Source organism: Rhinolophus hipposideros (assembly GCF_964194185.1).
Source record: "Rhinolophus hipposideros genome assembly, chromosome: 9".
NCBI lineage: Eukaryota > Metazoa > Chordata > Mammalia > Chiroptera > Rhinolophidae > Rhinolophus > Rhinolophus hipposideros.
In genome coordinates, this window is record NC_138055.1 from 24,196,293 (window position 1) to 24,222,494 (window position 26,202).

At 42.1% G+C, this 26,202-nt stretch overlaps 1 protein-coding gene across 4 annotated transcripts; it reads left to right on the forward strand.

Annotated features, from left to right (window-relative positions):
- The first annotated feature begins 9,098 nt into the window (after window positions 1–9,098).
- C1S (complement C1s) lies at window positions 9,099–25,413 on the forward strand. Of its 4 annotated transcripts, none has more exons than XM_081061078.1 (12): window positions 9,099–9,295; window positions 10,176–10,304; window positions 10,533–10,740; window positions 10,933–11,110; window positions 11,971–12,096; window positions 12,529–12,728; window positions 12,932–13,085; window positions 13,452–13,567; window positions 13,968–14,046; window positions 14,526–14,654; window positions 22,700–22,774; window positions 23,813–25,413. In XM_081061078.1, the coding sequence occupies exons 2-12, from the start codon at window positions 10,282–10,284 to the stop codon at window positions 24,604–24,606; spliced, it is 2,082 nt and encodes a 693-aa protein (XP_080917204.1). In that variant the 5' UTR covers window positions 9,099–9,295; window positions 10,176–10,281; the 3' UTR covers window positions 24,607–25,413. The 4 variants fall into 4 exon arrangements, with proteins under 4 accessions (XP_080917204.1, XP_080917207.1, XP_080917205.1 ...); XM_081061081.1 differs by having other exon boundaries at window positions 9,118–9,295; window positions 10,179–10,304; XM_081061079.1 differs by having other exon boundaries at window positions 9,127–9,295; window positions 10,136–10,304.
- The last annotated feature ends 789 nt before the right edge of the window (window positions 25,414–26,202 follow it).

The following is a 26,202-nucleotide window of genomic DNA, read 5'->3' on the forward strand; positions in this document are numbered from 1 at the left end:
CACACTGTTACTAAGGTTCAATGCACCACTTCCCGTATTGCCTTTTAGTTGGATGGCACTCTGCAGCAGTATTCACTGTAATTTTTTATCACAACAAAGGCTCAGTGTCACACATTGCTTCTGGTACGGCAATTTGTCACACACACTCAAAAAAACATTTCGGCACATTAGATCAAGTCTTAAAAACAGGCCCTACAATGCATGGGTTTGGATTTATGGCAGATCCGTCCCCGTGGGCCACTCATAGTGCCCCACACCAGAGCAAACTGTGGCCCTGAACCATTGCCTGGCCTCTGCCCATAGGCTGCAGGCACTGAAGTGGGTTGCACAGTTGGAAAAAACAAAAACAATAATATTACAGTGTGTCCTCATCCACCTTATTAACTGGATCTGGCACTATGCAACTTCTAGCTTTTCCCCAAAGTCAAAATGATTCAGGACATAAAGGCAGCCATGACAGCATAACTAAAGATACTCATGAAAGAAGACTTCCAGAACTGCTTCAGAAAACTGCAAGAACGATGGGATAAGTGTGTTTGAAGTGAGGGAGAGTATTTTGAGGGGGATTAATGGCAATGTGTCTTTTATTGTAATTTTTAAAAATTTAGGGGCTGGCCCGGTGGCTCAGGCCGTTAGAGCTCCATGATCCTAACTCCGAAGGCTGCCGGTTCGATTCCCACATGGCCCAGTGGGCTCTCAACCACAGGGTTGCCAGTTCAATTCCTCAAGTCCCTCAAGTCCGCCCCCTGCAACTAAGATTGAACACGGCACTTTGAGCTGAGCTGCCACAGAGTGCCCCGATGGCTCAGTTGGTTGGAGCGCGTTCTCTCAACCACAAGGTTGCCGGTCGACGTCCACAAGGGATGGTGGGCTGCGCCCCCTGCAACTAGCAACGGCAACTGAAGCTGAGCTGCACCCTCCACAACTAAGACTGAAAGGACAGCAACTTGAAGCTGAATGGCACCCTCCACAACTAAGATTGAAAGGACAACAACTTGACTTGGAAAAAAAAAAAAGTCCTGGAAATATACACTGTTCCCCAATAAAGTCCTATTCCCCTCCCCCAATAAAAATATTTTTAAAAAATTTAAGCGTTCGATCCTTTTGTAGTTCTTAAGTGTGATGATTAGGTGTTCACGCTCTTGCATGAGTTGTGCCTCCCACAAGCCTTGTTATGACATCGGCACATTACCCATCTGATGTGAAAAAAAAAAAGAAAAAAATTTAAACATTCAGCATAGTTTTTGATCACGCCTTGTATTTATTTTATTACAACATTGACGCAATGGACATTCTCCTTTAAGCAACAGCGAGAGTTTTTCTAGGATTGTGATTCCAAACTTAAAAAAAAAAATTAACTACGATCCACTGTGAGAAGTACATTGCTATCCAGTATACATATGTATTCATACACTAGACAACAAACACATATACTACTCACACAGACATACACACATTACACACTGCCATACTATATATGTGTTCTCTGATAATTTCTATTCTATAGGCTAGGAGTGTCTTTTATTCTAATGAAGTGACTCTGGGTGGGCTCCTGGATGAGGACTGGTCTCCAGAAAGACCAAACCATGATTAGAAACTTGGAATTTTCAGCTCTGTTCCTCATCTTTTGAGATGGGAGAGGACTGAAAATGGAGTTAATGATTGATCATGCCTATATGATGAAGTTACATAGGTGACAGCCTGGGCTTGTGACTGGCATCTGAAGTGGGGTGAGGGCAGTCTTGTAGAACTGAACCATTAACCTGTGGAATGTGACACTATCTCTGAGTAGGTAGTATCAGAATTGAGTTGAATTATAAGACACCCAGCTGGTGTCTCAGAAAACTGCTTTGTGTGGGGAAAAACTTCCACACATTTGGTGACCAGAAGTGAAGTGTTTTGTGTGAGTAGTAAAGGAGACTCACAGGAAAGAAAGACACAATAAGGAAGAACTGGATTTTTCCCTACATGGAACTAAAAAAGCTGAGTTTTCCCACCAGACAGTGGATATGTTAATTTTCTCAAGCAATGAAAGAACATCTTGTATAGCAGCTGCAACTGGGGTTACTACCTGGCTATGCTTACAATAACTGACAATTTCACTGTCATTCTCCAAGATCCATCTGTCTTTTGCATAGGCCAAATATGTGAGTTGAATGCAGATGTGCTGGAAATCATCACTCCTGCACCTTTCAAGTCCTTGATAGTGGGTGGCCTTAATCTCTGAAATCCCTCCAGGAATTGGGACTGCTTTTGGTTTTCTGTTTTGCCAGGTAAAGGCAATTTTGGTGGCTCCCACTGGCCCTTCCCATCATAATAGCGCTCATTCCATAGGGTAGGGAGCCAATGTGGGTATTCTACCAGCTGCTTAATGTATTTATTCCAAGTATGTATTTGGAACTAAGGAAATAACCACAGAATGGGTTTGGGGACCCTGCTGGGCCCACTGTGCGAGCGATCTGAGCTAAAACTCCACTGATCACTTGACCTCTGTAAGTCCCTACTCTGACTGGTGGACCACAGTGAAGCTTTGAGTTCAGAGCCAGTGTCAAGTAGTCCCTGCAGATCTGATTATTTGTTTTTTCCCCAATACAGAGTTACCCTGGGAAAGGGCTGTAGGTCCCTTTGGGGATGGCCGGGAGAAAGATTAATAGTGTAAGTTTTTGACGGTGTACCAGGGTCTTCTTCAAGGGGACCTGGCTTTTTTTTTCATGCAAGGCTACTGGCTCAAGTCTGGGAATTGACTGAGAGGCTGTGATTCTGTTTTTATGATTCAGGTTAGACATTTGTTCATTTGGCCTAAAACTTTTCTGCTTATGAAAATCAAATGAGAATTTAGTAGGCTTTCTGTCTATTTCGCTTCTAGAAATTCCCTGATCAATTAGTCAATGCCATAGATCTGCGAGAATTAGATATTCTGATTGCTGCTTTGACTGTGCTGTCCATTATGGCAACCATACCCACCTCACCTTTGGTGTTTGAAATCTGCCACTTGTCCGTGCCACCTCAGGATCCAATTATTCCCATTGCATTTAGGTTTCCCAATTTAGTGACTGCAGTTCCCACTGTAAGGCCTGGCCTTACAGAGAGGAGCCATCACAGAGCACTTTAAAGATGTTGGGTTTCCCGCACAAATGTATTTCTAACAGTAGCGGTGAAAGATGTCTTCTGGCCCCTCCCAGTGTGGGTGAATAGGTCTTAAAGGACAAATCCCCTACAGCATTACATAGCATCTCCCTAATCCTTTGAATCCCTTCTACACCAAACCAAGGCAGGTCAGGTAATCTGCCTGATAAAACCACTTGCCTTTTCCTAAGAGGAGAAGGACTTTGCCTGAAATAACCAACTCTTTTTCTTGTTCTTCCCTGTTTTTGCCTATAAAAGCCTTCCATTTGGTACAGCTTCTCAGAGTACCTTTCTATTTAATAGGTGGGATGCTGCCCAATTCCTGACTCATTCAGTAAAGCTAATTTTTAAATTTAAAAGCCACTTTTTATTTTACTTCATTGAATTTTTGTTCTTTAACAGATGCTAACTGTAAGTCCAGATTGTTATCTGTGCTTCTGACCAACTGGCTATAAACCAGAGGCTCCCACAACCCTATCTTGGATTCGATTAATTTGCTAGAGAGACTCACAGAATGCAGAGAAACATTTACTTACATTTACCAGTTTATTATGAAGGATGTTACAAAAGATATAGATGAACATCTAGATGAAGAGGTATATAGAAGGAGGTCTGGAAGAATCCTGAGCACAGGAGCGTCTGTCCCCATGGAACCGGGTTGCACCATCCTCCCCAAATGTGGATGTGTTTACCAACCCAAAAGCTCATCAAATCTCATTGTTCAAGAGTTTTTTTTATCCTACTAGATTACTGGTTTATTATAAAAAGATATAACTCAGGTACAGCCAGATGAAAGAGATGCATAGGCATGTGGGAAGGGGGGTGGAGCTTCCATGCCCTCGCTGAAGACACTCTAACAGCACCTCCACAGGTTCACCTACCTGGAAGCTCCTGTTCAAGAATTTTTTTTATAGGACTTTAATTTCAAGGTCCACCCCCTTTCCCAGAAGTCAGTGGGAGGAGCTAAAAGTTTCAGCTCTCTAATCAATTGATCTTTCTGGTGATCCGCCCCATCCTGAGGCTATCTAGGAATTCTACCCATCAGCCCAAGATCAAAAGAGGTTTCTCATGAATGACAAAAGACACGCCTATTTTTAAGGGTTTCAGGAGCTTTGTACCTGGAACTAAGGACAAAGACTATTTATGTTTCTTATTATCCCACACTCCTAAACCCCCATTTTATGTCCGACCTCCACTCTACTTCAAGGCTACAGAGGCCAGGCAGATAATGTGAAAAAGGGAAGTGGATTCATTTTTCTTTTCATAATGGTGTCTTCAACAGAAACTTTTTTCGTAATAATCTGGCAGGAATATTCTTTATTTCCATAAAGAAATAAGTTCTCTCCCAGTTTTCTTAATCTTGTAAACTTGTTTTGTTTTTGGATTCCCACTTTTGATAGATACAGGGCTATAAACATAGTTCTCTTAACTCTTTCTCTAAGAAAAGTACAGTGACAAATTACAATTGTTATTGACCTCAGAGTGAGGGACAATAGGGAGTGGTAGAGACTATGGAAAACTTACAGAATGCCTCATGTGAAACTGCAGGCTAGGTATTCTGTTATCTTCAAAAGAAGCTAGAAATATGGGTATCCAGCACAAACATCAAAAGATGTTTGTTGGATGAATGAATAAATTAGCATAGCAATATTGGAGGTTTCAGGCTGGCTGGTGGCTCAGGTGGTTGGAGTGCCAGTTTGTTTCCCATATGGGCCAGTGAGCTGCGCCCTCTACAGCTAAGACTATGAACAATGGATCTTCCTGGAGCTGGGCTGCTATGTGCTGCCTTGTGCAGCACATGTGCACCATAAGCGCTGGTGTCCAGTGTGAGTGGCCGGCAGCCATCATGAGCGGCCGGCAGCCAGCGAGAGCTGCTGTGAGCTGCTGTGAGCCGCCTACCGACCATCTGCCTCAGCCTGGGGGAGCGCAAGGTTCATAATACCAGAATGGGCCAGGGAACTGTGTCCTACACAACTAGATGGAGAAACAATGTCTTGAACTGGAGTGGGAGGGGGAGGAGGAAAAGAATATTTCGACTTCCTTTTGTTTTATTTCTCAGTTTCTCTAGAAGTTGGACAGGAAAGAGGGATGCTGTTATTCAGCCCCCTCAGAGACCCTAACACTGTGAATGTGATAGTTATGACTCTGAGGAACCCTAGTGATTATTTTCTAAAATATCCTATTCATGCTTAAGTAAATGTGTGTTAGTTACATTTAATATTAGCATGTGAGGTTCTAATTTCTGCTTTGTATATCAGCATTATCCTATTATCGTGGGTTCAGGTAACCCTGAGGGTGACAATAAGCACCGTCATTTTTATGAATTCCCACAATACTGAGCAGATTATGTAATGCAGCTCCTGCTCTTTCAAGGCTGTTATTTGTTGAACTTAAACAAAAAGTCAGCTAGCTATTCCTTCAACAAAAAGGGTTTATTCAGGAAAAAGAGAGAATTGCAATCAGGAACATATAGCCATAGCAAAGAAGAGGAAAGAAATTCTTTTATAGAAGGGAAGAGAAAGTTAGGAGGGTTGTTATAAACAGAGTTGTTCCTGTAAGGCGTGAGAGCTTGCACTACAGGCCTTCCATATTATTTTTTTTCAAAAAGATTTTATTGGGGAAGGGGAACAGAACTTTATTGGGGAACAGTGTGTACTTCCAGGACTTTTTTCCAAGTCAAGTTGTTGTCCTTTCAATCTTACTTGTGGAGGGTGCAGCTTAGCTCCAGGTCCAGTTGCCATTGCTAGTTGCAGGGGGCGCAGCCCACCATCCCTTGAGGGAGTCAAACCGGCAACCTTGTGGTTGAGAGGACATGCTCCAACCAACTGAACCATCCGGGAGCTCAGCCGCAGCTCAGCTCAAGGTGCCGTGTTCAATCTTAGTTGCAGGGGGCGCTGCCCACCATCCCTTGTGGGACTCGAGGAATTGAACTGGCAACCTTGTGGTTAAAAGCTCACTGGTCCAGGTGGGAGTTGAACCGGCAGCCTTCGGAGTTAGGAGCATGGAGCTCTAACCACCTGAGCCACCACTGGGCCGGCCCTTTTTTTTCTTCTTCTTCTTTTTTTTTTTTTTTCTATACACACTCTTGGTTTGAGTTCTTGCTGAACTGGGAAAGGAGGTGGGGCCCAGAGATTCCATTACATATGTGATTAATATTCTCCTTAAGATTTAGAGGGAAAAGTAAAATATTTAACATGGATAGCAAATCTGAAGGAGAGAAGACAAAACACAAGCGAGGGTAACAGAATCGCTAACTTTTCTTGCAAGTGTTGAATTCAGAAGCAAAAGAAGAAGGAACCCTGGACTATTTGGTGAGATGCTTTCTTTTTTCTCGTTGCATACTGAAGCATCTGAAATTCTTAAGGAGAATGATGCTGCAACTGCTGCTGTTGGTATTAGGAGATGAAGTTATTGGTTATTTATTAAGGGCTTACTAAGTATGCTAAATGCTTAGCATACATTATCTCATTTAATCATGGCCACAACAGGCCCTGACAATGCTAGCTGTGTCTGAGGTAGGTGATAGTATTCCCACATTACACATGATACAGCTGGAGTTTAGAGAGGTTAAGTAACTTTTCCTAGGCCATACAGCTAAAAGCAGCTAGTAAATGGTTTGAATTCACCTTGGCTCATTCAATCAATCAATCATTTCTCAGATACTCACTGAGCATGTTGTATCAGCCATTGTTCTTAGTTGTAAGCAACAGAAACCAACTCTGGTAGATTTTAACAGAAGAGGAATTTATTGAAGGATTCTGGATTTCTCTCAGAAATGCCAGGAAAGCTGGAGAGCCCAGTGTGGAAGCTTCACAGCAGGAACAATGGTCATAACATGGGTGCCTCTGTTGCCACTGCCTTTGCTGTACCCTAGACACTTCAGCTTGCGATTCTCATCCACTGGGGCTGGACGCTAGACGCTGCTTGCAAATACCACTCCTCCTCCATCCTCAGGGCTGCAACCACCACTGTCTCCAGAGGTTCCATAGTCTCTGCTTCTTGGCATCACTACCTCTGGATTCAAAGCTTATGTAGTTGCCTCTAATAAATAGACACACTTTCTGCACTTGCATTGTTTCTCCTGGAAGGTGAACTCTATTCCCAAGACTCATATAATGAGAAAGTCTCCAAATGTGGTAAAGACATTTAAATACTGGGCAGCCAAAAGGACAACAAATGATCGTCTGCCCATCTACTGTGCGAATGACACTGCTAGACATGGTGGGAATACAAAGGTGAATCAGGCCCAGAAAGTGCCGTTAGAGACCTGATAGACTTATAATTCTCTTCCTTTTAGTGTTTACATTTATTTGGTACCATAGTTTGCAAAGCTCTTTCACTTCCATTGTTTCATCAGATCCTTCCCACTGCCATGTGAGGCAGGCAGAACTGATATTATCTCATTTTTATAGTTGAAGAAGCTAAGAAGTTAGGTAATGAGCCCAGAGTCTCTCCGCTGGTCGGTGTCACGGATAGGACTTGGACCTGTCCTCTGACTCCAGGCCTACTGCTGAGTCTACCAGAAGTAATGCATGTGCACAAATACCGTGCTTCATGGATTCTGAGGCTCTTGGTTCCCCCCACCATTTAACACTTCTGAAATCAGAATACATCTTATAATCAATGGTGTACTATAGTTTAATTGGCAGCTTTTTTATTTCTAGCGGTTTGTAATATAAGGGAGCATCTTCAATTGATGAAGTTGTAGATTCATTGGAGTGCAGTCACTGAGATAGAGCTAGAAAGTGATAAGGGACATAAAGGAGAGCTGAGAGATCATGGAAGGCTTTGTGGAGGAATGTACAGGCCCACCATTCCTTGGTCCCGTATCTGCAACTCTAAATTCCAAAAAGCTCTGGAAACAAAGCTTTTATTTATTTATTTATTTTCAAATTTGGCACCAAAATTGATTTGGTACCAAAACCTGACCTGATGTGAAATAATTTATAATTATAGGTAATTTATAAATATATAATTAAAACTAAATTACAATTTTAGTTATTCCAGTTACTATGAAGGTCAATCTGTTTAGCTGAGAAATATTAATGTTTGATAATGGTGTGTTATCCCAGCCTTTTGAGGGGAGGGAGAGGAGGAGGTGTTATGTAATATTGGGTCCATATACTGTACTGTCTTTCTAAGATCTGTAAAATTCTGAATTTTGAAACATATCTGGACCTAAGGATTATGGATAAGGGACTCTGGATTGTAGCTGAACTGGGGCTTGATTGATAGATAGAATTTAGATTTTTTGAGATATGAGGGGATTTTAAGAAGAGGGGAGGGGCTGGCTCAGTGGCTCAGGCGGTTGGAGCTCCGTGCTCCTAACTCCGAAGGCTGCCAACTAACAAAGGCAACTGGACCTGTCGCTGAGCTGCGCCCTCCACAACTAAGACTGAAAGGACAACAACTTGAAGCTGAACAGCACCCTCCACAACTAAGATTGAAAGGACAACAACTTGACTTGGAAAAAAAGGCCTGGAAGTACACACTGTTTCCCAATAAAGTCCTGTTCCCCTTCCCCAATAAAATCTTAAAAAAGAAAAGAAGAGGGGAAAGCGTCATCTCATACCAGCTTGGGTCTAGATATAAGTCATTATCCAACTATTACATTTGCTTTAAAGACAGAGAAGACCTACGTTTCTGTTATCTATCCTCCCTTAATTCATAATTCGTACATGACTGGAGGGTTGGACTTTCTGGGTTTGGCTCCCCCCTCTCCCCAAGTATTCATCCCCTCCTTTTCCCACAAATCACCTGACTTCCCAGAAAACTCTGTAACACACCCTTTGGCTGAAAAAGAGCATTAGGCAATCGGTGAAATTCCCCATTCCTCCTTTCTCCCCTGGAGCCCTAGATAGAGGAATTTCAGGGCCAGAGAGAAGCGTGCAGTTCTTGTTTCAAAAGCAGAGGGAGCTCCAAGGCTGAGTTATCTTTTCCCTATGTCGTGGTCTCCCAGCCCCCTCTTGTTTAGATCAGGGAATTTCAGACATGCACACTGGGGTAGAGAATCATATGAACAGAACCAGGACAGGGAGGCCAGCGGAGGTTCCTGAAGAGGGAGCGTCCAGGCCCTGTACTTCTCTCCCTGGGAGCCGGCCGGCTCGCCTAACATGCCCACTGGCAAGAGAGAGGGGACTGACACACTTGCTCCCATCAGCTTCTGAAGGTAAAACCTTAAAAATGAAGAGCAGAGCTTTGATGAAGAGAAAAAGAAAGGCATAAAACTTCACATGTGAAGGTTTCAGGCAAAGATGGAGGGCTGGAAAGAGTAGAATAAAGAGAAGGCAAAACATAGACAACCTATTTCTCTTAGGTTGACCCCATCCACCCTCATATCATCCCACTACCTACCACTGTTTTCAGACGTAGAAACACTTGGTGAGACTTTTCTAGGAACTGTGGGAAGATGTCTTTCTAGTAAAGGGGGGGAAAACCTGGAAAATTAATATAGAAAATTGAGGGAATACCTTTTCTTTCCTTTTATTGTTCTTGTCATTCAGCTGTCTGTCCCTTTTGTCCTTCCCCACCCAACCCTGTCTCAGACCACTTCTCCCAAGGTAACTTGCCTTACCCTAGTGAAAGAAGCTCTTTGCTCTATTAGTGGTCACTGAGAGTATCAACAAAAATATGTGCAATAGGAAACATAGTAAAAGAGGAGGGGGAAATGTCAGGTGGTTGGTCACGATGGAGAAAGACTCCTGAAAAACGTGAGTGGAAATGGGGATATTGTTCTGTGAGGGCAAGAGAGAGACTGATAGAGTAGAGGTGGAGGTAGGGGGTGAGAGTGAGAGGGGAGGACAGAAGGAGGAAGAAAACTGGGAGAAAGTACTCATTTTTTTTGGAGAAAAAGGGGGATAAGGTCTAGAGAAGCAATGGGAGAGGGATAAGATTTAGTTTTAATATAGAAAATTAATTGAAGTAGAACCAGGGAGGGTGTGAGAGGATAGGTGTCATATGGAGATGGTTATTAATATGACTGTTTAAACTGTGTGTTATTATTATTAAGAAGGTGACACTGACCCTCAGGTGGCCCTCTACCACCAAAGCAGGTGCCTGTGTTTGTTAGACAAATAAGCCAGGCCTGGCACCCCTTTAGCTTCAAAGTCCAGAGGTGCAGAGAGCCAGGACCAAGAGACGTGCTGCTCACGAGGGATGGACAAATTGCCAGTGATGTGGTAAGTGACCATGAGTCTACAGAGGACTCCATTCTCTTCATCTTCTTAAGAAAACAGCTCAGTTTTGAAGGCTGGGTTTTGGTTTGATCTCAGCCTTTTTTGCTTTATTCCAACCTAAGAGTCTCTTCTATGTGCTGTTGCCCTCCTCCCTGTGACAAATGCTGGAGCTCTGCACTAGTTTGCTGGTACTTGTGTTACCCACCTCTCCATTTGCATTTTTTCCCCCAGGTGCATTGTCCTGTTTTCCCTTTTGACATGGGTTTATGCGGAGCCTACTATGTATGGGGAGATCCTGTCCCCTAACTATCCTCAGGCATATCCCAATGAGATAGAGAAATCTTGGGATATAGAAGTTCCTGAAGGATACGGGATCCACCTCTACTTCACCCACCTGGACGTGGAGCTGTCAGAGAACTGCTCATATGACTCAGTGCAGGTATAGTTCAATAAACACATACAGGACAGGGCTGGGGTGGTCAAATGAGAAGGATATAGTGCCACAGGCATTCAGTGAACTAGAGCAAAATAGTCCTAAGGTGGTATGTGTTCTATTCTCTCTGTCCCTTTTTCTCTGCTCTTCATATCAAAAGATTACTTTTTCCTAGCTTCTTTTTGACTCTTCTCTTAGATAATGTCAGGAGACCTTGAAGAAGGGAAAATCTGTGGACAGAGGACCAGTAAGAATCCCAACTCCCCAATTGTGGAAGAGTTCCAAGTCCCATACAATAAACTCCAGGTGGTCTTTAGGTCAGACTTCTCCAATGAAGAGCGTTTCACTGGGTTTGCTGCATACTATGTTGCCATAGGTAAGGCTCACCCTTCTCTATGTGATTTATCAGTCCAGCTAAAAGATTAGAAGCAGGACAAACATTGAGGAATTCAGTGAATGAGGATTTTGTTTACAACTCTTATGAAGTGTTGACTTGGCTTGCTTCCCTCCGTGAATAGTCTTTGTGAAATTCAAACGTATGATCATCTCTTAGTGGTGATGATAATAATGGTAACAACAGATAATAAACAGTAATTTATTGAAAACCAGTATGAAGTGGACACTCTATTAGAAATTTTATCTATATTAACTTAATCTTCTCCTCAACTCTTCAAGGTAGGTATTATTATCTCCATTTAAAGATAAGCAAAGTGAGGATTGGAAAGTTAAACAACTTGCCAAGACTCACACAAGGAATGTATGGTATTCAGACCCATTCAATATACAGCAAAGAAACCTTCTAATTCTGCATGCTTCTATACCTGTCTGCAGCTTAAAATAAAGAACATCTCATAAAGCCAAACTACGATTTAGATTTGACAGAAGTGCCAATGTCATATAAAGTAATAAATGTACTAATTGTGCCTCCCTGTAGAAGATATATCATTATGTTTAGCTTGCAGAGTGTTTTCTTTGGAGCTGAAATGCTGTGTTTGTTAGCAATGTCAAGGGTCTCTGGCATTGAGAGCTCCCTTATAGTTTTTCAATGGCAGGGCACAACTCTGGCATCACATTTCAGGAGAGTAATAGGGAATAATATCACCCTGAAATGTGATTCATCGAAGGTCTAAGCAGGAGGCCTTTCTTACTTTTTCTTGCCCTTGTAGTTTTGGGTTTAACCTCATTCTTCCTTCTAGGTCTTTGTCCTTGACCTCAATCTTTGTTTACTTTTTGTAGATGTAAATGAGTGCACAGACTTTGCCGATGTCCCTTGTAGCCACTTCTGCAACAACTTCATTGGTGGTTACTTCTGCTCCTGCCCCCCAGAATACTTCCTCCACGATGATATGAAAAACTGTGGAGGTGAGCTTGGCACCAAGAGGGGTGCATAATTCCTGGGATTTGGAATGGCTTAAGGTTTCAGTAAGGGATTTATCTACCTTTCCAATTTTGATTAGCCTCAGTTTTGATTTGTCATCTATTCTTAGTTACCCCTAAACTGAGAGGGAGCCATAAGAGTGGAGGAAGACAAAGTTATAGGGTCAAGTTAATTAATTGGAAAAAGAGATAGATGCCTGTGAGGGGTCTACCTGGGGCTGTTCATGACTATGAAAGGCTCTGCCATAAGCAATGTGATGGAAACCTAATAGACATAGGGTATGTCTACTAATATATATTGAGTGTGTAATTGCTGCGTATGGGCTCCAGTCAGTTCATAAGAGGAGTCATAGACTAGGATAGGAACTTCTTTGCTTGAGCCAATATTTGATTCCCCTTTCTCTTTTTCTCTCTTAGTCAACTGCAGTGGGGATGTATTCACTGCACTGATTGGGGAGATCACAAGTCCCAATTATCCCAACGAATACCCAGAGAACTCAAGGTGTGAATATCAGATCCTGTTAGAGGAAGGGTTCCAGGTGGTGTTGACTGTTCGGAGAGAAGATTTTGATGTGGAACCAGCTGACTCAGAGGGCAACTGTGCTGACAGTTTAGTTGTGCGTGATGAATGATTAATTTTCCTCCCAAGTCACACAGAGAGAGTTCTCCTTGAAGACAAATTCTCTCTCCTTCTGTCCCTTCTCCCCTGCCCTTGTCTTATTTTATATTATTTTTATTTAACTCGCTTACTTTTATCCTTTCCATTTTGCCTCTTGTAGTTCTTTCTTTCTTCTGATTTCATCATTTTGTGTCCTTTCAGTTTGTTGCAAAAGATGAGCAATTTGGTCCTTATTGTGGTAATGGATTCCCTGGGCCACTAAATATTGAAACCAAGAGTAATGTTCTTAATATCATCTTCCAAACTGACCAAACAATGCAAAGAAAGGGCTGGAAACTTCGTTATCATGGAGATCGTGAGTAATCTAAAAATTGTTCTTTGGTTGGTGGTACCAAAGTCCCTGGACAATGTAAAATCAAAACAAGTGGATTGCTTTATGGAAAGGCATCTTGAGATACTCCCCTTTAAAGCAAGATCTAAGTCTGTCAATAGTTACTAGAAATGCATCAACGTCTAGGAATGCTTCAATTGGACTTGTGAGTGCAGGCAACTTGGAGATGGCTAGTTGACAATGCCATATTATTTTAGACATCCCCACATTGTAATATTTGGAATCAAGATTGAGGATGACTGAATGATTTTACAAAGTATGAGAATGATATGCATAGAACAGAGATTATCTACCTAGTTGGTAAAAAAATGTTTTCCTATCCTTTCCAAGCAATCCCCTGTCCTAAAGAAGACAGTGTCAATTCTGTTTGGGAGCCTGAGAAGGCAAAATATGTGTTCAAAGATGTGGTGAAGATAAACTGTTTGGATGGGTTTGAAGTTGTACAGGTAAAGTACCATTAAGGACTTCTCCCTAGTCCTTAGGTCAGGATGAGCATACTGAAAACTTGTTTACTAAATGTCCTTGTTTGAGCAAGATATAACACCTTCTCTATTAACAGAACAGCTCATGGTCTTTAGTCCTCCCTTGTGAGTCATGGGGCTCCTTGGCCAGCTTGGCATTCTGTTTCTGCCTACAGTCTCCCTAGGGAAGGGGAGCTGATATGCCGGGGCAAAGTTGTCTTTTAGCCCCAACTCCTGGGGGCTGTGGGTAATTCTGTTAAGATGCTGTCAAGCTTTTTGTGGTGAGAATTCTTCCTTGATCCAAGGTGAGAGATTGATTCCATTTTTTGATTTTGATTCCCCATATCCCTTCATATAAATTAATGGTGATGTCTATTTTCTGCAGGGAAGTGTTGGCTCAACATCTTTCTATTCAACTTGTCAAAGCAATGGAAAGTGGAGTAATTCCAAACTAAAATGTCAACGTATGTATTTCTTTGAAATGGGACTCTTTTTTTCTCTCTCCCAAAGGAGACTGAAAGATCAGTGCATCAAGATTCAAATGCATGGTTTCCTCTTAGGCTTGTGAGAATGGGTTGGGTTTTTGCAGGGAAGCCAGTTATGGAGTCCCAGCCTTGATCTGGTCCCAGGCCAGCCTAGCAGGTTTCTTCCAAAGAAGGGGGCTGTGGGATTGGTAGAGTCAATAGCACCATATTGGTCCATTCCTAGCTTCCGCAAGGGCTTTCAAGGGGATATCTAAATTGGCAAGACTCGGTGGGCTGGTAAGTTGAGTGATATCAGTTGGGGGCATGGCCACAGAGAAGCTGATACAGGGAGAATATTGATGTGGGGATGGGGAAGGAATGAGAGACATGGCTGGGAAGATGTAACTGGCCTAATGACTAATGACTTCCTGGGAGAAAGTGGTTATCCTGACCATCTCTCTCCTGCCTTTTTATTATAGCTGTGGACTGTGGCTTTCCTGAATCCATTCAGAATGGTAAATTCGAAGAACCAGAACATACTTCATTTGGTTCTGTCACTCGATACACATGTGAGGAGCCATATTACTACATGCAAGATGAAGAAAGTGGTAGGTTTCTTTGACTAGAGAAAAAAGAAAGGGTGAAAGTGTTAGAAGGGTGAATAGCACAATCTTTCTGGGTTGGAGAGAGTTTGGAGAGAAATGAAGGAGATGAGGTGGACTTTGTTCATCCTTTTGGCTTAGTCTAAAGATATCGTTTTCATATGGGGGCAGGGTGGGTTCTATAGGATCATCGATAGTGAATCATAGCGGTCACCTAGCTCAGTTTTACAATTATGGAATTCCCCCAACAATATCCATTTAAATGTGGTTATCCAGTGTTTGACCAATCATTTAATGTAGAATCCACAAGAGCAATGCTTCCAGCTTCAAGTCACCATACTACGATGACTTTCCCTCCTCTCCTCTCTTCTCCTCTCCTCTCCTCTCCTCTCCTCTCCTCTCCTCTCCTCTCCTGTCCTCCCCCTCCCCTCCCCTCCCCTCCACTCTCTTCTCTTCTCCTTTCTTCCTTCCTTTCTTTTAAAAATTTTTATTAAAAATCTAGCTAACATACAATTTTATATTAGTTTCAGGGGTACATAATAATTATTCAACATGTATATACCTAAAGAAGTGATCACCATAAGTCCAGCAACCATCTGACACCGTACTATGCTAACGCAATATTATTGACTATATTCCTGATGCTGTATATATGTTCCCATGAGTTGCTTGTTCATACCTCAAATTTGGACCTGTTATTTCCCTTCACCTTTTCCCTGCTTTTTAAAATTTTTAATTACAATTGAAATTCAATATTATTTTACATTAATTTCAGGTGCACAGTATAGTAGTTAGACATTTATATAATTTAAGACATGATCCCCCTGACTAGTCTAGTACCCACCTGGAACTATACATAGTTATTACCATATCATTGATTATATTCTCTATGCTTTACTTTACATCCTGATGACTATTTTGTCACTACCAATTTATACTTCTTTTTTACCCTGTCCCCGAACCCACTCCCATCTATCACCCGAGCAAATCTAGTACCCATCCGATACCATACGTAATTGTTACAATAATCATATTGACTATATTCCTTATGCTATACCCTACATCTCTATAACTACTTTTTAACAACCAATTTATATTTCTTAATCTCTTCCCCTTTTTTCACTCACACCATCAACCCCCCCCTCCCATTTGTCAACCATCAGAATGTTTTCTATATCTATGAGTTTGGTTCTTTTTTTGTTTGTCTATTTTGTTCTTTAGATTCCACATGTAAGTAAAATCACATTGCATCTGTCTTTCTCTGTCTGACACTCCATTCAGCACAGTACCTTCCAGGTCCATCAATGCCTCCACAGATGGCAAGAACCCATTCCCTTCCATGGCTGAGCAATATTCCATTGTATATATGTACCACCTTGTCTTTATCCATTCTTTCATCATCGCCAAGCTGCCTCCACATCTTGGAAATTGTTTTCTGCTTTTTTTTAAATTAAAATTTATTGGGGTGACAATGATTAGTACAGCTACATAGGTTTCAGGTGTACAATTGTAAACAATGCTGCAGTGAACATGTGGATGCACAGGTCCCCTCAAAGTAGCGTTTGAGTTTCTTCAGATAAATACCCAGAAGTGGGGTGACTGGGTCCTTCCTTGTCTCTTGTTACAGCCTTTGTTTTACAGCTATTTTGTCTGGTATAAGTATTGCTATCCCAGATTTTTGTATGTTTGTTTGTTTCCATTTTCATGAAATTCCGTCCCTTTACTTTCCATCAGCGTGTGACTTTCAATCCGAAGTGAGTCTCTTAAGCAGCATAAGTAAGGGTTCTGTTTTCTTATCCACTCACCCCTCCTATGTCTTTCTTTTTTTAAATTTTTTATTGGGGAATACTGGGAAACAGTGTGTTTTTCCAGGACCCATCTGCTCCAAGTTATTGTTTTTTTTCAATCTAGTTGCGTAGGGTGCAGCTCAGCTCCAAGTCAAGCCATTGTTTTCACTCACCTTGTGGAGGGTGCAGCTCACTGGCCCATGTGGGAATCGAACTGGCGACATTGGTGTTATGAGTTCTGCACTCTAACCAACTGAACCAACCGGCTGCCTCATCTCCTATGTCTTTTGATTGGAACATTTAATCTATTTACATTGAAAGTAATTGTTGATAGATACGAGGTCTGACAATTAAGTTTGTGAACTTGCTGCAACGATGTTGCTAACCTTTTTTTGATATCAGAGGGATTATTCATTATGAATTTGTACCAACTCGACAAACAGTTAACCAAATTTATTGTTTGGAAGTGCTGAAAAGGCTATGTGAAATAGTTAGATGAAAATGACCTGAACATTTTGCCAACAATTCATGGTTCTTGCATCACGACAATGCACCAGCTCAGATGGCACTGTCTGTGAGGGAGTTTTTAGTCAGTAAACAAATAACTGTATTGGAACACCCTCCCTACTCACCTGATCTAGCCCCTAATGACTTCTTTCTTTTTTTTTCTCTTTTTCCCCTTTCTTCCGCTCCCCCCCCTTACTCTGGTTCAAGCCATTGTTTCTCAGTCTAGTTGTGTAGTACACAGCTCCCTGACCCATGCTGGTATTATGAGCCTTGTGCTTCCCTGGCTGAAGCATTCAGTTGCTGGTTAGTGGTCGGCCGCTCACAGCAGCTCATGGCAGCTCTTGCCGGCTACTGGACACACACACTGGCTGCTGGCCACTCACACTGGCCACCAGTCTCTCATGGCAGCACACGGTAGCCCAGGGCAGCCCACTGCTGCTCACACGGACCTCCAGCTGCTCACGGAATCCCAGCTCCAGGGAGAGCCGTTGTTCACAATCTTAGCTGGAGAGGGCGAAGCTCACTGGCCCATGTGGCAATTGAACTGGCGACCTTGGCATTAGGAGCACAGGTGCTCCAACTACCTGAGCCACTGGGCCAGCCCATGACGTCTTTCTTTACCTGAAGATAAAGGAACTATTGAAAGGAAAATATTTTGATGACATTCAGGACATCAAGAGTAATATGATGACAGCTCTGATGGCCATTCCAAAAAAAGAGTTCCAAAATTGCTTTGCAGGGTGGACTAGGCGCTGGCATGGGTGCATAGCTTCCCAAGGGAAGTACTTCAAAGGTGACCATAGTGATATTCAGCAATGAGGTATGTAGCGCTTTTTCTAGGATGCGTTCACGAACTTAATTGTCCAACCTCGTATGTAGCTATTGCCATTTTATTAGTCATAATTTTGATATTTTTTCATCTTAAAGAGCTCTCTCTAACATTCCATTATCTTTTTCTTGTCTGGTAAGTTCTTTATCTGTTCTTCAATTTTAAATGATAGCCTTGCTGGGTAGAGTACCTTTGGTTGTAGGCCTTTGCTTTTCATCACATTGAATATTTTGTGGCAGTCCCTTCTAGCCTGCAAATTTTCTGAGAAATCAGCTGACAATCTTAGGGAGACTACCTTATAAATTACTAGTTGCCTTTCTCATACTGCTTTTAGGATTCTCTCTTTGCCTTTAACCTTTGACATTTTAATTATAATGTGTCTTCTTGTGGACCTATTTGGGTTCATCTTGCTTGAGAGTCTCTGCACTTCCTGGACTTGTATGTCTATTTCCTTCACCAGGTTAGGAAAGTTTTCAGTCATTATTTCTTCAAATAGGTTCTCCAATCTCTTCCTTTCTCTCTTCTACTTCTGGTACCCCTATAATGCGTATGTTGTTATGCTTGATGTTGTCCCAGAGTCTCTTAAGCTATCCTAATTTTTTTGGATTCTTTTTGCTGTTCTGATTGTCTTTGTTACCTTGTCTTCCAAATTGTTGATTCTATCCTCTGCTTCATCTAGTTGCTGGTGATTCCTTCTCATGCATTCTTCATTTCAGTTTTGTATTCTTCACTTCTGACTGGTTCCTTTTTATGGTTTCCATGTTATTTTTTATGCTTTCTATCTTTCTGTTGAAGTTTTCACTAAGTTTTTTGAGCATCCTTATAACCATTGTTTTGAACTCTGTTTCTGGTAGGTTGCTTGCCTCCATTTCATTTAGAGTTTTTTTCATTTTAGAGTTTTCTCCTGTTCTTTCATTTGGGACATATTTCTTTGTTTTCTCATTTTGGTGACCTCTCTGTATTTGTCTCTATGTATTAGGTAGATCTGCTATGTCTCCCAGTGTTGGCTGGGTGGCCTTATGTAGTAGGTGCCCTGTGGGGCCCTGGCACAATCTCCCTTGTCACCTGCTCCAGGTGCTCCAGGAGTGTCCCTTGTTTGGGTTATATGTACTCTTCTGTTATAGTTGAGGCTGGCTTGCTATTGGCACATCAGTGGGTGGCATTGGGCCTCAGGCTGATTGGTTGTGGAGTGTGGCCACATCCACAACTTATGGGCTGCGGTCAGGAGGGCTTCCCCCTCTTAGTACGATTTGCTCCAGGAGGCTCTGGTGCCTGTTGAGACTGCCCTTTGTGTGTGCCACTGGTGGGGCTAATTAGGTGGTATTCTGCTGTAGTCTGAAGCCAACCTCCAAGTATGTTGGTTCTGGGGCCTCTTGGGAGAGGCTCTGGTGCAGGCCCAGGTCACCCACTGTCTGTGACCCGCTAGGGACTACCTGGTAGGAGATACAAAGTGATCTGCAGTTGTTCGCTACCTGAACTAAAAGTTGGAGGCATGTGGGAGAGTCCATGCTGAGAACTGAGGACAATTGCCACCAGTATTAGGCCTGGGGTAGCTTTGCAAAAATCCAAGGCACCCCAAGTCCTGCTTCCACCTGATGGTTCCCTTAAGGTTTAGCCACTGATAAAGCCTCGTGTGGTATGTGAATTGGGTGAGGCAGGGTCTCAGGGAGTCACTAGAGATGGAATAGTTGTGATCACCAGGTTAATGTAGACTCTAGTTTGGTGCCAGTGCTGAGCCTGGAGCTACTTAGCAAAAGTCTCAGAGCACATTGAGGCCAGCCACTGCCCGCCTGGGACCCACAGACTCTGATAGTTTCCCAAGAAAAAGTGCAATGTGGGCAGGGCTGGCTGCTCTCAAGAAAGTATCTCCAGCATTGGGGGAGTTGGGTGGCACAGGGTCCTAGTGGAGCTCACCAGACCAATTCAGATTTAGGTTTGGTCATGGGCATGGGGAGATGGCTCAACACAGGAAAGATGGTGGTTGCATGGGAGGAATGATCCCACACAGGGAAAATGGCGACTGTCCTCCAGCCCTTGCTATGAAACCACACACCTTACTCTGCCCCTCGTATGCCTCTGACATCCCCCAAGTCACCGTCCCTCCACCGGAGCCCAGGGTGAATGCCTGGGCAGAGAGTCTGTGTGTGGGCCATTTAAGAGGACGTCTGGGTTTCCTGAAGCCTTCTGTCCCACCGGGATTGTTGGAATCCCCACTGTTTTTCACAGCCAGATGTTGTGGGGCTCCTCTGCCTGGCACCAGTACTCTGGGCTGGGGAGCCTGGTATGGGGTTGGAGTCCCTTGCTTCTCTGGGGGAAACCTTCACACGGAGGTTTGGGGCCAGCCCATTTCATATCTCTGTTCCTCCTACCAGTCTTGACATGGCTTCTTCTTTATAGCCTTAGTTATAAAACTTCTGTTTAGCCAGACTTCAAATGGTTCTCGTGGTTGATTGTTCTATAATTTAGTTACAATTTTAATTTGTTTACAGGAGGAAACACCACAGTGTTTATCTACTCCACCATCTTGGATCTCTCTCATGACTGGGTTTCTTTTTTTTTTTTTTAATTAGTCTCAGGTGCACAAGACAAAGTAACACTTAGACGTTTATCATTTGTATCCCTCACACTGTGTGAACCCCCCTCCCCCATCCACTATCCCTCTGACATCACACAGAGCCATTACATTTCCACTGTTTCTGTTCCTAATGCTGTACTCTGCTTCTTGTAAGTATATACATATACATATATATGTATATATATATATATATATATATATATATGTAAAATTATAGTTGGCATTCATTATTGTTCAGCTTCAGGTGTACAGTGCAGTGATCAGGCATCTACATCATCCTTGAGGTGGTCTCCCAAATGGGACACGTGTCCATCGGATACCCTACAAAATCTTTACATTATTGATTACGTTCCCCAAATTAATTTTCAAAACCCTGTGGCCGTCTGGTGGTTACCGACTGTTTTCTAATCCCCTCACCTTCCCCCTTATCCCCATCCCCCCGCCCATCTAGGAACCCTTAGTTTTTCCTCTTTGTCTCTAAAACTGTTTCTGATTAGTTCATTCACTTATTCTTTTCTTTATATTCCACATATAAGTGAGATCATATGGTATTTATCTTTCTCTGTCTGGCTTATTTCACTTAACATAATGTTCTCTAGGTCCATCCATGTTGTTGCAAATGGTAAGATTTCTTTCTTCTTTATGGCTGTGTAATATTCCATTGTATAAATGTACCACAGTTTCTTAATCCAGTCATCTACTGATGGGCATTTCGGTTGTTTCCATGTCTTGGCTATTGTGTATAGTGCTGCAATAAACATAGGAGTGCATAAAGATTTTTGAATTGGAGTTTTGGATTTCTCCGGATAGATACCTAGGAGTGGAATTGCTGGATCATAAGATAGTTCCATTTTCAGATTTTTGAGATACCTCCATACTGTTTTCCATAGTGGCTGCACTAATCTACAATCCACCAACAGTGCACAAGGGTTCCCTTTTCTCCACATCCGTGCCAGCACTTGTTGTTTGTTGATTTATTGATGATAGCCATTTTGACTGGGGTGAGGTGGTATCTCATTGTGGTTTTTATTTGCATTTCTCTGATGGTTAATGAGGTTGAGCATTTCTTCATATGTCTGTTTGCCATCTGTATGTCCTTTTTAGAAAAATGTCTCTTCATATCCTCTGCCTATTTTTTAATTGGGTTGGTTGTTTTTTTGGAGTTGAGTTGAGTGAGTTTTTTATAAATTTATGATATTAACCCCTTATCAGATATATCTTTGGCAAATATTTTTTCCCATTCAGTAGGATCCCTTTTTGTTTTATTGATGGTTTCCTTTGCTGTGAAAAAACTTTTTAGTTTGATGTAATCCCACATGTTTATTTTTTCTCTTACTTCCCTCGCGCGAGGGGATATATCAGTAAAAATCTTACTCGGGGTAATGTCTGTGAAGTGTCTTCCTATATTTTCTTCTAGGTATTTTATGGTTTCAGATCTTACATTTAAGTCTTTAAGCCATTTTGAATTTATTTCTGTATGTGGTGTAAAGAGGTGGTCCAGCTTCATTTTTTTGCATGTGTCTGTTCAGGTTTCCCAGCACCATTTATTGAATAGACTGTCTTTACCCCACCGTACATTCTTGCTACCATTGTTGTAGATTAAATGGCCATATAGGCATGGATTTATTTCTGGGCTCTCTATTCTGTTCCATTGATCTATGTGTCTGTTTTTATGCCAGTACCATGCTGTTTTGATTACTGTAGTCTTGTAGTATAATTTGATGTCAGGTATTGTTATACCTCCCACTTTGTTATTATTTCTCAAGATTGCTGAGGCTATCCAGTGTCTTTTATGGTCCCATGTAAATTTTAGGATTATATGTTCTATTTCTGTGAAAAACGTCGTTGGTAGTTTGATAGGAATTGTGTTGAATATGTATATTGCCTTAGGCAGTATGGACATTTTAACTGTATTAATTCTTCCTGTCCATGAACATGGTATTTGTTTCCATCTATTTGTATCTTCTTTCATTTCTTTCTTCAGTATAACTGGCTTTCTCAATGGAGAGGCATTGGTAGTGCTAGATGAAGGATTGGATGAGACACAATAGGTTCCACTTCATTACTTTTAAAATTTTATTTTCATTAATTAATTTTATTTTCCCTCTTGAAGCACTTTCCCTATGTTTACCATAACCATCTTCCTTCTGCTTTGAAGACTGTTCCTTTCCCTCCCCAGGAAGGATAGAGGTCAGAGAGATGGTTTAGAAGATGTTTTCAAGATTCTTTTCTAATTGATTTGATCTGATCTCCTCCTCAAGTCCCAGAGGAGCAGAGGCTCTGAATGAAAGGGGTAAATGGAAGAGAAAAGATGTGGTGATGAGTGTGTCCTGTATCCCTTGTGTTATTCCAGGGGAGTATCACTGCGCTGGAAATGGGAGCTGGGTGAATGAGTTGCTGGGAACAGAGCTTCCAAAATGTGTTCCAGGTAATCAGGGCTCAGTTTTGGGTAGAGACCATAGCCACAGTTGCTGGTGAGTGGGGTCACCTTCTGAAAGTAGCTGTAATTATCTTGGGGAAGGACTTAAAAATCTGGGGCTATCAGAGTCTAGCTTAGTGAGATGGAGACAATAAAAGAAATGAAGGGTTGCAGGCAGTTCAGAGTTGAGTAGAAGAAGGCTCTCAGGCAAAGCAAGGATAATAATCCTGATAGTAACAACAGTGTTACTGAGAGCTAATTAATTGCATTTATTATCTCATTCAAGTCCTTGCAACAACCTTACAAGTTAGGTATTATAAGCCCCACTTTACAGATTAGTGAATTGAGTGCAAGTTCACAGAGTTGGTAAGGGGCAGGGAAAGGCTTTGAACCCAGGTCTGTTCAACTCAGAGTCCATTCAGCCTGACTAGTGAGGGATTTAGGTAAGCCAACTTCATCTGAAATAAAATTCAGTTTTAGTTATACTGGTGGTAGCAATGTGATTGAACCTGGAGCCATCAATGGGGAGTGAGATGAAAGATGAAAGAAGAGAACCCTCTCTCTGCCCTATTTCCATAGATCATTAGGAGGGACTCAGTGATAATTAGGACTTCAGTAAAGAAGATGATAAGTGTTTGATCTGGGCCTCAGAAGAAGGTAGATGCTTGTCTCCCCCACCATCTGTATGAAGAGTTTCCCAGTGTGGCCCCCAGTTGGGCTCCATGTGCTGAGCCTGGGGTGAAGTGTGACTCTACAGGGGCCACGAGTCAAGCTGTCCACAGTGTGAGGCACTAGTACTTCACACATTGCCTTGATTTATTCAGTTTCTCTCACAAGCCTGATGTAGCATTGATAACATGGGATGTTTGCTCCTTATGTAAGTTCAGAATTAGTCAGGTATTGAAATGGTTGACCAAATACAGGGTTGACTATATTATGCTAGAGAACTCTGAAGCTCAGCAGGTTTTTGAATGGTTTTGGATTTGTAGGAGGCCAGTGATATATTATTTCTTGCTCGCTTATTACCTTGTTCTTGTTCCTTTCTAGTCTGTGGCACCCCCACTGAGACCTTTAAAGGAAAAGGGAGGATATTTGGAGGAGTCAAAGCAGATATTAAAAATTTTCCCTGGCAAATCTTCTTTTTGAACCCATGGGCTGGTGGGGCTCTCATTGATGAGTACTGGGTGCTGACAGCTGCCCATGTTGTGGAGGCAAACCAAAACCCAGTCATGTATGTTGGATCTACCTCAGTGGTCACCTCAGAGCTGAGTAAGGCCCAGATGCTCACTGCTGAGCGTGTGTTTATTCATCCTGGTTGGGAATTCCTGGATGACCGGGAAACACGGAAGAATTTTGACAATGACATTGCGCTGGTGCGGCTGAAAAACCCAGTGAAGATGGGACCCACTGTCTCCCCTATCTGCCTGCCAGGCTCCTCTTCAAAATACGACCCCGCAGTGAGAGACCTGGGACTGATCTCAGGCTGGGGCAAAACGGAAAAAGTAGATCACGTTAGAGTGCTCAGAGGAGCAAAGATACCCATAGCTCCCTTATCAAAGTGCAAGGAAGTGAAGGGGAAAAATCCAAAAGTTGCTACAAATGCCTACGTTTTCACTGATAACATGATCTGTGCTGGAGGAGAGAAGGGTGTTGATAGCTGTGATGGGGACAGTGGTGGGGCCCTTGCTATACAGGTTCCTGGTGAATCCAAATTCTATGTAGCTGGCCTGGTGTCCTGGGGCCCCGAATGTGGGACCTATGGGATCTACACACGAGTGAAGAACTACATTGACTGGATAATGAAGACTATGCAAGAAAATAGTACCCTCAGTATGGACTAATGTATCCATATATCACCAGCCCTTCCAAGGTGGTAGAATCAATTTGTTGCTTTCCATTCTTCACAATATTCCCATCACTTCACCATGACTGAGTGAAGATATGGGATATATGACTGGAGGTAGTGTTTTATCATAACATTGTGTTGGTTATTCAGTGTGGTCTGAATCTGTGGGTTCCTCTCTCCTGAATATATATTATGGATAACAACATGGGAAGGGCACTGCTATCTTGTAGTATTCCACAGGGAATCCCTTTTTCTAATGACTGCCTGGTGTTACAGTTCTGACTCTGAAATTTACTGTTGGGCATATCCTTGACTTTTTGTTTCCCCTTTACCCATTCAGAGTTCCATTTACTTTATCATTCTCAATGTCTACTATCTACTTGTAATAAAGCATGTTTATAACCCAGTTCTGCCTGATTTGCCTTATTCCACATCAAGACCTCTGCACCATGGAATGAGAGTGTGAGGAGAGGGCTGTTGAGTCATGGAAATTCATGTGTCTAGCAGCTAATATTTAAGTATCATGAAAACAGGGAATTCAGCTTTTTTCCTCTCTTCCAATTGAAATTTACTGCATATTGTGGATTAACAGGAACATTAGTAACACAAGGTGCTGTGTTCTGCTTTTGAAACTCATCAAACATACCTGACTGAACCTCACTGAGAAATCCATACACAACAGTTAGAATTGGCTGTTTAAGATCTTTTTTAAGTATAAAAATTTGAGATGTAAATTGCTTCAATATGTCTCCTGAAAATTAATTTTCCTTTAGTACTCATTTGTATAATATAATTATGACTTAATAAAAAAGAACAAGAAAAGAAATTCAGCATGCTTTCGTCTGTTTTCCCGGTGGTTTTGGTTAATCAGTCAGTTAAGTAACAATGTCTTTTCTGGATTGAACTCTGCACCAAGATGTCATAGCTGTAAGTCCCAGTGAGGATGGACCCAAAGCCTCTCCCTTCTATTTTTTTTTGTTGTTAAGGGAATGGAAACTGCCCCAGAAAGCTTCTCTTCTCCCCAAAATGACTAGTGATAAAAAATAACCACACAACAGAGACTAGTATTTTTAAAACAGAGGATAGGATAGCTATTTTAGGGTGTCAGTTGCTCTAACAGGGTGTCCAATGAAAGCTGTAGATTAAGAATAAAAGTTCTGGAGGACTTTGGTTTGTTTGATGTGACATGTGGCTTTCAGGACACCACTTTTACCAGAAGCCAAAAGAGATGTATTTGGGGCCTATCAAAAAAGGACTTTGATCTTCCATAGACCAAAAGGGCTAAATTCAACAGTTGACCTTAGACTGGAGCTTAACACATGATGAAGTAACCAGAACTCGAATTGAAAAATCTGAAGAACCAAAGGGTATTACAATAGGGAACATCTGGAAGAATTGAGTCAAATCAGCCAAGTAGCATAAAGCCATTTACATTATTTCTTAACTGTATACCTTGTAACCACATTTCCCCACCTGCCTGTCATTACATGTGCAACGGAATTGACAGTGTACCCTCAACCACAGTACTTTTGGGTAGGAGAAGGGAGATTCCTCTAGAGAAAAAAGAGTTGGAAAAATTTTGAAAACCATA